The sequence below is a fragment of the Rhodamnia argentea genome, chromosome 8 (assembly GCF_020921035.1).
Source record: "Rhodamnia argentea isolate NSW1041297 chromosome 8, ASM2092103v1, whole genome shotgun sequence".
NCBI lineage: Eukaryota > Viridiplantae > Streptophyta > Magnoliopsida > Myrtales > Myrtaceae > Rhodamnia > Rhodamnia argentea.
This window is the reverse complement of record NC_063157.1, coordinates 25,855,408-25,868,479: the sequence shown is the minus strand read 5'-3', so window position 1 is coordinate 25,868,479 and position 13,072 is coordinate 25,855,408. Positions and strand designations below refer to the sequence as shown.

At 41.6% G+C, this 13,072-nt stretch overlaps 2 protein-coding genes across 10 annotated transcripts; both read right to left on the bottom strand.

The window, feature by feature from the left end:
- Positions 1-676: 676 nt before the first annotated feature.
- Positions 677-6,878, bottom strand: LOC115735331 (nuclear transcription factor Y subunit A-1-like). 9 transcript variants are annotated; one of them, XM_048283718.1, is made up of 7 exons: positions 6,710-6,873; positions 6,460-6,614; positions 5,149-5,477; positions 3,119-3,231; positions 2,895-2,966; positions 1,786-1,947; positions 677-1,463 (listed from the first exon to the last, which is right to left on the bottom strand). In XM_048283718.1, exons 2-7 carry the CDS (start codon positions 6,495-6,497, stop codon positions 1,086-1,088), a joined length of 1,092 nt encoding a protein of 363 aa, XP_048139675.1. In that variant the 5' UTR covers positions 6,498-6,614; positions 6,710-6,873; the 3' UTR covers positions 677-1,085. The 9 variants fall into 9 exon arrangements, with proteins under 9 accessions (XP_048139675.1, XP_048139676.1, XP_048139677.1 ...); XM_048283719.1 differs by lacking the exon at positions 6,460-6,614 and adding an exon at positions 5,611-5,684 and having other exon boundaries at positions 5,149-5,480; XM_048283720.1 differs by lacking the exon at positions 6,460-6,614 and adding an exon at positions 5,611-5,684.
- Positions 6,879-9,564: 2,686 nt separating this feature from the next.
- LOC115735527 (F-box protein At-B) lies at positions 9,565-12,566 on the bottom strand. The gene is given in 5 exon segments (XM_030666803.2): positions 9,565-9,897; positions 9,899-11,191; positions 11,393-11,483; positions 11,892-12,097; positions 12,269-12,566. Coding segments are annotated over 5 exon segments (1,887 nt in total). The 5' UTR covers positions 12,503-12,566; the 3' UTR covers positions 9,565-9,834.
- Positions 12,567-13,072: the final 506 nt, after the last annotated feature.

The window sequence follows — 13,072 nt, the reverse complement described above, 5'->3', positions numbered from 1 at the left end:
CAGAAAATTTCACATGTGCCATCAACATAGAAAATGGATATTTCATAGCCCTTGCACTTCAGAAGAATAGAACGTAGCTGCTGTAAGGAGTATGTAATCATATTATTTTCGTAGCTATAATTGCTGCTAAATATACAATCCATTTACCAAAACGTTCTTAAAATATGCCCTCAGTGCTTTGTTCTGTTTAGCCACTTCAAAAAAGATGAGGATGCAAATTTTCAGATGGAAACAGAATCCTACCTCCTGATCCTGAAGGCTAAAACCTAGCCATACCAATACCTCCAGCAACCCGGGAAAACGGAGAATAACTCAGCAACCATTCTCATTTCTCACTCAACGCGTCAGCCACCCAAGCGTAAATACCTCAAGAAACAAGAGACTTGACACCTCTGTAATGTAAAAACCTTGCAAACATCTCTTGTTCCAGTTGCTTAAAGAGGCTAGACGCATCTGGAGAAGGCAGCAAAAATTAGTTTTAGTTTGAAATGCTCGACAATCGGCTTCAGCATCACCTAAGAAAACATCAATCTGCCAAACATTCTATCTGCAATACAACAGATGATATTGAGGTCCTGGCAAGAAGCATGCTGTCATTGCTAGTGCCAAGATAGAGAGCAGGCAGGCAAGAGTTTCACGATCACCATGCTCAAAAGAAAGGCAAATCCGGTCCAAATAGAGAAATCAGTCCATTGAAGTTGTCGTTATTCTTTCTCAGATGTGATGACCTCAGATTCAAGCATTAAGAGGATGCTCTGTCTGACTGGAAGCTAAAATTTCAAGTCTAAAGTTTACAACAGAGAGACCTACTCCTGTACACGACTAGAAGAAGAAGGAAGGTTGTGGGAAATGAGGAAGTAGACATCCACAAACTCGCGTGCCCATATTCCTCGTCTCCTGCTCGGAACCTCCTTTTATCCAACAAGCCACCACAAACACAAAGAACAAAAGCCAAGAATGAATTGCCGCTCAGCAAAGACTGCCAAGAATCCCGGGATCGACACCATGACACCAGCCCTCTTACATATTTAGTGGTAGGCCCAATAGCTTGCACCATGGGACCCACGCAGGCTTCTTGAACAGCGCTAGAGAAGACGCTCTCTGGGTTGCTGGCCAAAGCGGTCTCTCTCCCTTTCATTTGAATATGCTGAGGCCTGGAAGTGGCCATGATTTTGGTACTGGCTGTTCCCATTCACGTAGTCATGACCTCTGCGAGTTCCATGCACTTGTGACCTTCCTGCCAAGTGACTACTAGATGAATTCCAGGTTTCAGAGGAGTCAGGTGCCAAAGGTTCAGAGCCCGATGAACTGGCAGATTGGGAAGACAGAGCCGGACCAGAGTTTGTGCCCTTCTCTTCAGCTGCATCATTCGAATCATTGGTTTCACCTTTCTTAGCAAAGCGCCCTCCAGTTCCCCTGGCTCTTCTCATGGCATGCTGGTGCCGTGACTCATGAAGATACGGCTATAGATCCAATTAAACCAAGACAAGAGAAAGTAATGTCACCATATTAGAGAACAAGCAATAAAAAGATATCAACTGAGTTTATCCCCAATGGATTAAATGCTGAGATAGCAGCAAAAGCTGTCACAAAGGTGGAGTGTGCAGTCAGACTATTTCCCGCAAAATTTTCCTAAAAATAGCATTTAATGAGAGTATAGCATGTGGCTAAGGAAGCAAATGCGAGCAGAATACCTTGAAATAAAAAAAGCTTCACGACCAATTTTTATACTGGCAAAGGCCAGAAGGAACTATTAAATCAACAAGCATAAAAAATGCAATTCACCTTTCTGATTTTGATAAGCTTCTTTTCAAGCTCGGCTTTAGCACGTGCTTGTCTTCGTCTCAAAATCCCCTGAAACTGCTTAGCATTTACATAAACAGGCTCCTGTGCCAGGTCAAGGGGAAGAGGCATCCTAGCATGAGGAATACCGACAAAAGGATAAGCCTGCCCAATCCAAGATCTCTCAGATGGCATAATCCAGAATTCAGATGCGTATCTATTGTGTAATAGAGCACCTCATACAACATAAACAAGGGGTGAACAAGAGAGAACTTCGGCACAAATAACAGCAATTTTCAGTGCTCTTTACTAATTGCTAAAAAAAAAATTAAAGATAAACACGGAAAAATTGTTAGAAGTGTAACAAAGATTCTCTCTCATATGTTGTGTCTGCATCTCACCCTCTCGTAGCACCAACTACCAACTATAACTTGACAAATATAAGAAAGAATCGCCACAGAGATCCAAAAAGACCTTAAGTCAAGAAAAATTATTTGAAGCATCGCAATGCCTTATGTGTGAGAAGCAAAGGACGTCAAGCTTTGATTTATTTTCTAAATTGACATTTCAAGCTTACCTGCACAACTACCGATATACCCTATTCCTAGGAAGTATGTACTGTTGAAATATGCATACTACGTTACTGAGATCGTTGGAAAGACATCACTACTTCAGCAGTAGATATTATACCTACCCAACAAGCTACATTATCTCAACAGCACTGCCATCACCAATGGAGCAGCTAGCTAGTTAGTTCGCCAGCACCCCCATCACCAAGGACTTATGTTCCTTGTCATCTAGTCTTAGCATCTATGTACTTCAATGTCAATTCTATAAATACTACACGATTGATGAAACAATCTGCAACTTAGGACTGCTTCAATGGAAATGAAAGGAAGCAGTCAAAAGCTAAAAGAAAAACTATATTAAAGAGAAAGCATAAAGGCCAGACTTTTTGCTTCCTCACATATTTCTTCTTGCAATCTACCAGAAGGAACAGTCTTTTTGGATTCTTTTTCTAAATACAATTTGTGATAACTATGCATGCACCAGAATGAAAGCAAGAGCATAATAGGTCGTGTTGTATTGAATGAGATCTGAGGGGTACTAACCATTGACTGATGCCCATACGGTGCCATCATCCCCCCATAATATGGATCTTGATAAGGATTAGATGCACATGCCTGCAAAGCAGTTACAAGAAGCTAGGGATCTCTTAAGTACGCGAAAAGCAAGTAACATTCAAATTCCTTGACACAAGACAGAATTTGACCATAAAGAATCCAAATTAGTCAGAACCAAACTCAGAGAGAGATATAGAAAGAAAGGGACTCACGATTGTGTGACCGACAAGTTCTAGCTGGGGAGGTTGTGCAAGGCCATCATCACGCATTGTAAGTATAGTAGGAGCACCATGCCCATTTTGAGGCTCCTTTCCTTGATTTCCAACTGAAACAATGTACACTAGGCATAAATCTAAGATAACAGGAAGATCACGTATGATTTACTTCAAACAGAACATGCACGATCTGACAACCAAAGGAATTGCAGTGTGCACATCTGTATTTACATTAACAATAAATCTTAAAATAAAGCTACAGCCACACTCTCCGGAGACAGAATGATAGCTGATTAATAACGAGGTACCATTGGTATTGCAAAGAAAGGGAAAAACGGAGAATCTATTGGATCATTTAGACGCCTTGCAGCAATTTTAATGGAGTTTTGAAAGAACTTTCAAACGTAAACATGGTACATTTACAGTGTATAGAGACGCAAATCAAGCACAAGAAATGTTCACCCATAACCTAGGGAAAAGCTGATGCCATCGTTCCCCAATCCAACAGGCACCATTAATAGATCCCCATTGGTTCACTAAATTCAGTTAACACAATAAATTCTGCTTCTAAAAAAGCTCCCATACCGTATAAGAACACAGAAATATGTTACAATTAGGAAAAGTCCACATAAAATTACAAAGAGTAGTGAAAGAAATAATATCTTTTACCTATCAAAACAAAAGGGTAAAAGAATTTGAGGAAAGAATTGAAACAAAAAGAGATCTGTGGGATAAACAGAATGAAAAACTACATCACTCCACTTGCCAGTATTGTTTGACACAATCTGCGTTGAGCACAAGTAAACAACCTTATGGATGATACTAAAATCTATTCTGAATTGATTGCTGATATTCAGGTAGACTTTCTATAGTTCTACGGATACCTTAATCATCTGATGAAACCATGTCAACATGAGATTGTTTCACGCCTAATACACAATAGACCAAAATTTTCCCTTCCCCACCCCCCCAAACCCCCCAAAAAAAAAAACGTCCCATAAAACGAAGAGTATTACCAGATGAAAATTAGACTACGGTGGGACAATATCCAATCTTTGAGAGGAACATGCATGTGGGGAACAAAGCAACCTCTCCAATGAAAGTAGAATTCAACCAGTCCCCAATAGGCCAACTGTTAGTGTAGGAGCAAAAATGGCTATGGATGTATTGGCCACATTATTTCATGCAGTCCTAATTCTAAGGATACCTTAATTATATGATGAAACCATGTCAACACGAGATGGTTTCACGCCTGATACACGACAGACCAAGATTTTCCTTCTCCCCACAAGGACCTGAATGCAGGTACCATAGAACGAATAGTATTACCAGATGAAAATCTGACTATGGTGGGACAATATCCAATCTTTGAGAGAAACATGCATATGGGGACCAATGCAACCTCCCAAAAGAAAGTAGACTTCAACTAGTCGCCAATAGGCCACCTATTTGTGCAGGAGCCAAAACGCTATGGATGTATCGGTCGCACTATTACATGCAGTCCCTAATTAATCATACAGCAAATGGCTGCTGGTGCCTGGTTGAGCAGCAATGTTTGGGAAGATTTGAAAAAATAACTTATGAAAGGCCCCACCAAATTAAGGCTGAGATAATCGGGACATGAGGGAAGGTTAAACATACACATAACTTAAAAGGGAAGAGTTAATGCTGCAATAATGACATAAAGCAATAATCCAACCGATCTCCACAGAATCTTGTATATAAAATGAGTATTTACAGTTGACAGACATCATCTTATGAGAAGGGCATGTAGCTCGAGACAATCGTTGGCCGCTTCCTGACTTGCGTACGAAGAAAGGGGCAGACGGATTTGGCCATTTATTACCGCGAGAATAGAATCAGACGAGATAATTGAGACATAAGGGAAGGTTAAACATACAAATAATTTAAAAGGGAAGAGTTAATGCCGCAATAATGACATAAAGCAATAATCCAACCGATCTCCACAGAATCTTGCATATAAAATGAGCATTTACAGTTTTAGAATTGCATTTATGCGACTCTACCTGCTCCTGAACATGCAGGGTTCCCAGATCCTTTGACATTATCGCCATCGTCATCTTCCTCAACTCTTTCCTCACTTGACTGTGATTGACCACCATTGGAATCAGAACCACCATTTATGCATCCTAAAGGTGCATGGTTTTCAATTCTTCCTGGCTCAGCTGGGGAAATAGTATTGTATCCTATGCCACGCCACCAGGGTTCAGTGAATACTGCACAAGTCTGGATGCTATGTGGATGAGCCTCCACCCTGTTTGAACTTTCAGACTTCGGCTGCATAACGCCAGATTCTATTGCTCTCAATATAGCAGCATTTGAAACCGAGATGGACCTGCTGAGAACATGACAACAATAATGGGGAAAACCAATGAACATATAGACAATTCACCTGGGCATATTTTTAGTGTGGGTAACATAAAAGACAAATATAATGGGAGAAACACAAGCCCAATTGTTCAGGAGACCTTTTTCCATTAATACAGCCATAATCATTCCAGCCTGCTGAACTTGTAGCATCGGTATAGTGGTTCCAGCATTTCTTTACAAATTCAAGTAACATCGTAGATCAATTCTCATATCATCTAGTATCATATCAAATTATATGCATAGTAGCACAATCACTGCAATGCATGAGAAGTGATTAGCCAAAATTCCACAAGTGAAACACACTTCTGCAACACAATCACACTAAATTCATTAAGTTCTCCAAATTTCAAAAGCTGTGTTGCTCAGTGACTTCACAAAGTGTATGCAGAAACTATGAGTCCACAGAAGATGCAATTGAGATTTCTCGAAAATTATGTTGCAAAGGAACATTTCCCTTTCATCGGCTGCAGGGAAAAAAAAAAGTAAACAATTCCCTTCCATCAGCTGCAGGAAAATTAAAATTCACTCCATATATAGAAATAGAAAGATATAGACTAAATCTGCCTTTGCACTCGAGGGCCAATCTCCGTCCATCCATTAGAATCCTCACTTCTCAATGGGGACATCTGGAAGACAATTAACACAATCCCACGCTACCCCAACTTTAAACTTTCCAAGTTCGACGACTGCTACCCACTGGCACCAACATTAACCGGCAGAAAATCGATACCCACGACACTGCCAATCTCCAGGAAACCATAGCTTCACTTAATCCTAACTTCCCCTACTTCCGAAGCCAAACAAACAGAGCCTGCCTGGTCACAGTGTCTGACTTGATTCGTCATGTTCCCAGAAGATTCACTCGACCAGACACATTACGAACTAAAAAATCAACATCAAACAATTCAACCAGCGATAAAACAGAGCACAAGCAAGCGCTATTTCACCCTCCCCAGCTCAAACTTGCGCATGAGCGTCTACACATCCTCCGCACCGTTATCAACGGGACTCGCCTCAAATCACACCCCACACGAGCTCGGAGAACCTAAAAACCACGCGGGAGACGAACAATTCGACACCGAGGACCCGCATGCACGAAACCCTAAAGACCCGCATGCAAACACCCCACCCCCCAAACACCCAAATCAAAAACAGCAAATTCCTCAGAATTCCGATAGAAATCTAATCCGAACTTACGGGGATATCGGAGGAGAGCGAATCGGACCCCTAGATTTTCGGCGCCCCGAAATCGTTCGAATTTCAGAGAATTCAAAGAAGTCAATCCGGTTTCTCCAGCGATTCTCCGAGGGAAAATAAAGAGTTTTTATGAGTGCTCACTGTGGGGGTGTACTCTAATAAAAGAGGCTTCTTTTATTTATTCCCCTTTTTTTATTCAGAGAGAAAGAGAGAAGGGGAAGGGGGCGATGATTGCATCACCTGACGTGGACCCCTTCCTGTCTCACAGGCCGTCATATCCAGACACGTGGGTGACAGGCCAACCTTCTACTCATCTTCGTCACCCATCCCAAATTTTTCGTCTTTTTTTTTTTTTTTGGGAGTGACCGTTTGGTGTTTTTCTCGGTCCATGTTTCCTCGGTTGGACCCGGTCGGCCCTTGGAGCCCGCCCGGCCCGGAAATTTTGATGAGCGGGTTTGGGAAAGAGCTGGAGAAGGCCGAGAGGCCCGGTTCGGTTCGACCCGCCCGAGAGGAGCCGCGCAATTATTTCAGTGGAACTTCTTTAGCAACTATAATTAAGCACGACGACAGACATAATCCATTTCCATTCTTTGACGCAACGATTTTAGCGTCGTTGACCAAAAAAAAAAAAACTCAATTGTGACAAAATTAATTATCTCCACTCCATTAAAAAATCATCAAATTTTTTCGAAAGATATTGAGACATTCTTTCTATGTAACCTCCCACTAGGAAGCACCAACACTTTCCGAAAACTTCCGTGTCGTATCGGACGCGTGTGGAACACTTCGACACTCTCTAATATGTGATCGATACGTAGTTGGCACTCCAAATACGCTAGTGACATACGAATCTAGCATCCCGACACACCATTCTAACACGCACGTGGTCAATTTTAAATATTTTTAATAAATTAAGAGTTAAAATGTAAATCTATAAAAAAAAAATACACGTAGGTCATATACATAGTCACCCCAAATTAATATGCCCAGTCGGCAAAAAAAAAACTAATAATGAATCTCTAACATAAGAAGAAAAAGAAGAAACTTACCATTGATTTTTTTATATATACATGACAATTTATCGTGTATATATTTTTATACAACGTGTCGAAATTCTTTATATTTTTAAAAACATGTCGAAATATCATGTCGTGTCGCGTGTCGGTATTGGTGCCAATTTGATCTCTCGCCATTATGGACGTGCGTAGTGCTTAGTCTAATTTAAATCGATAAAAAGACATAAAAGAATTTTACGTTAAATTACGTAAACTTCACCTTAGATAAGGAGTGTTTTATTACAACATATCCCTCCTCGAAAAATCATTACGTCACGGCCATCCCATGCAAGAAAAGGGGCTTGGATTTCTTTGGTTGGCAAGCATTTTCGCCGCTGATGAATTATCAGCAGGATGTACCAATACATTTCGAGATCATAGAATAAAAGTAGCGCAACTTCCGAGCCAACCTCACCAAGCTTTGCGCCATGGCACCTACAAAGTCAATTGCAATGACTTTGAGCATCTCAAATGGCGCGATTTTAGAATTTTATGTGAAATGTGAAAAATTTGTAACTTGATTTGTAAGTGAAGGCTCGGCCCTTTATAATATACCGCTTGAACATATTCTCTTTTTTGAAATCAGATATTCACGTGAATCTAGCTAGATTGGCATTATCAATGTCATTATCAATGTCATGATTGACACATCATGACCATGAATGAATTAGAATAATATTTGTTTCGCTCGTGGAATGAAAAAGGCTGGACTAATTTTGATAATTCGTCTTCATTTCAGTCGCTCAAAAGCAATCGTGCCAATGAAAATTCGGGAACGTAGTAATGATTTTGGACAAAGAGAGAAACGTGTCCCCGCAGGCCAACTTCGAAATGACCGACCGCATCACAAATGTTTCTAATCGAAAGTAGTTGAAAATGTACGAACCGACGGAACCAAGGTGGGTGAATTTATCAAAACCACCCCTCGGGAAACCAAAAAAAAAAAAAAAAAATTTGAGACCCACGTGACACGCACTTGACGGTCAAAATTAAGTGGAACGCGTGTAACGGCGGCTGGCGCCACGCGGGTAGGCGCAACGTCACGAAACACGAGACACGTGGAGCCTTTGTGACCGCCCGTCTCGTCGTTTGTTTTTGCCCTTTCGGGGGAATTCTTAAAATATGTCGCCCTGTGGGGACACATGTTTGCGGATAGAGCAGCAACCGTCGATTTATGAACAGATTTTTTTTTATTTTTTTGCCAATCAGTCGTCTTACGGAGTCTTGTCCGGTTTAAATTTACGATAATAAGATATTGCGGAAACCCCGATCAGGCCTGATCATTGACCCGACAGTCCACAGACCCGGTTCGACTCATGAGTTTGTTGGGCGGGCAATGGAGAAAAAGACGTGTAGTGACTAGTGAGAAAAGAAAACCCGATCTTAGCATTGTTAGTCGGAGCCGAGTCGAGCCCGGCCCGCTTCGATTATGGTGGCGGGCTTGGGCAAAAATTTAAAACCCTTTCCGATATGATCCGCCCAATGTATTTTACCGGTGAATCGTGGATTTGAAACTTTTGTATGATGCTTTGAAATTCAGCCTTTAGATGTTGCTATGTTCTTATTAAGTTTACTAGAGAGCGAAAACTGTAAAATTGCTACGAAGGCAATATTCTAACGATCTAACATTAAAATTATAGATTGTTAGCAATCTGTAAAACGATTTCACTAATTGAGTGAATGAATGCCCCGAGACACTAGTTAAGTAACTAATTAAACAAAATTCAATTTTGAGTACACTGCTTTCTCATAGCATGCATGATTCAAGTTTTGGAACTATTAAATATGCTCAACGGGTGCTTTTTAGGAACTTGTTATATTAGAATTTTATCAATGGCTAATATAATTTGCAAGGACTAGTGATATTGAGCTAATGTAAATACTTGACAAACTTACGGACTAGACGCGCATAAATTCATAGAGATTGGTAAAATCCAAATGCAAGTTGGTAACATGATGAGGAAATACACATTGGTAAATTGGAATATAAGTTGGTAGGTAGCTTCATAATGATCCTATGGACAAATATGGAAACCAAGAGACTTCCAACAAAACATACCAAACTTCACTCTAAGATGTTCCATGATACTCCCACCCATCTCGGCATCCCATTTCGCAACCGCCTGTACAGACCGGTCAACCACGGGCGTTCCTCGTAAATTTCAGACAAGACACTCCCTCCTTTATCAGCAAAGCAAGTGCGGCCAACACCGACCCAACGCAGCCCACGAAACAAAGGCTTTTTCAGCATCTGGAGCGACTCAACAGACAACCCGATGCAGCCAAAAAGATCAAGCCTCCTAATCGGTCGACTTCCATCTTCGAGACTTCCCTTCCTCGCCAAAGCTTCCATCGAGACATCAGTCACAAGGAAACAAGACCTGACGCACAGTTCCGTGATAGCTACGCCGGCCAAGGCAATAGCACGTATGGCTTTGTCCGATACATATGGCATGTAACCCAGATCTAAACTGGATAATGTTTTGCTAATGATCCCTCCACTTGGCAGCAATTGAGAAATCCCTTTATCTGTTACCCTCCTACAGCCTCTAAGGGACAAACGCTGAATAGGCGCACTCCCATAACCGAGAATCGACATACCACTATCTGTTATATCTGCTCCCACTAGATCCAAAGTGTTCAGCATTTTTAGAGATGATATGGAATAAAAGCTCGAATCTGCTATGCTCCGGCAACCCGAGAGATCAAGAACCTCCAAGTTACCGGAGAATGCCAACTTCTTCACTGTCTCGCTGGTTATCAGATTGCATGATAGAATCCTCAGTTCGGTCAAAGAACATGGGGCCTCAGTCAGATCATGGAAAGCCAAATCAGACAAAGACTGGGAGTTGCGCACCTCAAACTTCTTCAGGTTCTTGCAAGAATGAAGAAATGATGTGAAACCAGCATCACTGACCTTTGAAAAGCCAGAGAGATGTACAGATTCTAAACCCTTGCAGCCCTCAGAGAGTAGGAAAATGCCCATGTCATTGACTCTTTTAAAAGATGTCTGGCAATTTTGTCTATTTCGTGAAAGAGAAAGGCTTTTCAATTGTTCGCAAGAGCCCAAAGACTGAATCCCAGCATTGGTCAAATCACCATGCGGTAGTGGGTCTTTCCATGGCCTATCTTCGAGCTCCAACTCCATCAAACAAGGCATGGACTCAGCAATGGTGGTGACAAGCTTGTCTGATATGGTACTCACATGAAGCGACAAGCTTTGAAGTGAGCAAGTAGATGGCAGTGAGGGAAACTTAATGACCTCAGGCCAGTTATCATTTCCTGCAATTTCCTTCACCAGACTGATCATATCATCTTCAAGAGCTGGCTGCAGCTTCAGAACCTTGATACTCCTGGGCCAGATTCCTCCAACTGAGGAAAAAACACACTCAGGGCCTTCCACGCCTTTAATCTTTAGACAAAGAGACTGTATAATAAGAAACAGAATCAGTTCTAGCACACAACATGTCAACTAAAAGAGAGCATACAGGGAAGCCATCAGTCCCTCTAGAGTTGATGAAATAGATTGTACCACAACTCTAGGTCCTTCCAGAGAATCTTGTCAAAGGTAAGTCTTCAATGTCTGACAAATGAAATTAAAAGAAACATCCTGGTCGTACTGTATTACCTCCAAGTGTACACAACAGCTTAACATTTGATGAAAATTCCCAATGAATTCGTCAAATGGGCCACACTCTGCCCACTCCAACATCAGCACCCTGTGAGAAGTGACACAGAGAATATATCATACTGCACTGAATTGCACACATACTGTGAGTATCTAACATTCAATCAAAAAGATGTTACTCCTTGAATTAGGGTCTTTATGGACGTAGAGCATCAGTAGTAATTCACTATCAGTTTCGAGCATTTGGATCCCTAAGCATAACCTTTCAAATAAACATAAATCCCTGAAACTCTGCCATAGTAGTAGCAATGCTCATAGACAGCACAATTCAAGCACGTACAAGAGCAGCAGGATGCCTCTGTTTATCCACCAAAGAAATACACTAAAATAAATCTTAAAAACCCAATGATAAAGCAAGAACAATGGACACAAAACAGTGCTCTCCACATAAATTATTCAGGGAGGAAGGTAGGTTGGGAACATGAAGTTGAGAACACACCTCAAATTGGGGCATTTCCGGCCAATCGAGCCAAGAGCACTCAGCGACATCGCGGTGCAGCAAAACAAGTTCAGCTCGCGAATATGCGGGCCGAGGAAGCCTTCCAGTGCGCAATAATTCACTCGGAGGCAGTTGACCGCCAGGCTCGTGATGCCTCTGCACGCGGAGAGAACGCGATCGAGAGTTCGAACATCCGGCGAAAAGCCCTGCCATTTGTTCGCGCAAATTCCAGATCCAAATCACAACCAAGAAGCGTCGCTATGGACTAGAATACACTATCTATACATCGACGCGACCGTGCCTGTACAGGTATCTATGCTGAACCATGTTCCGACAACGAAATTTTCATGCGGATGAAGAGAGAGCTTCGAACTCACCCCGAGCTGGAGAGAGGAGAGAGCGGAGAGGGCGTGAGCGACGGAGGAGCGTAGGGTTCTGGAGACGCACGCGGAGGAGGAGAGGGACTCCAAATCCAGCTTGAGAAGGATGTCGTGGACGAGGAGAGAGACGGGGAGGGCCTCGAGTCCGCTGCTGCTACTTCCGCCATCGCTGCTCGTCGTCGTCTTCTTCGACCTCGTGCCTCTAGGATCGCTGGAATTCCAAGTTTCCATTGGAGGCGCGTACAGTGATTGGGATTCTTCTTGAGCGCGAGTGATAGAGAGTCGCGCGAAAGTGGTCGGGAAATATTTTTCTTGCGTTTCAGGATAAACTGAACGCACCGCTAGTGCCTGATTTCTTAAGCACTAAATATCTGAAAATGACACATACGATGTCTGAATTTTGATTCAATTTATGATGTTGCCTTTAAATTTGTTGAATATAATGGATGACCTACATGCTGCGTTGAACTGTTAAAGAGTTATGAGTCGAATATCTCCAATTATTTTATACAACTAATTTAAAAAGTACAAAAAAAAAATGACATTAATATGTTCATCATTCGATTTGTAATAAAAATCCTACGTGGATAGATCGCGTGTCACATTTTCTTTTTGTCCACAGTTCAAACTTAAAATGGCTTGGGATCCACATCAACAAATTCCCTTAATTTGAGTTAAGATGATATTAAATATTTTAATATTATTTAGGGACTAAATTGAACATTCACCCATTGTTCAAGGGCTACATTGATCAAACTTTTAAAAATAATATTGCACATTAAATCAAAATTTCATAATCAT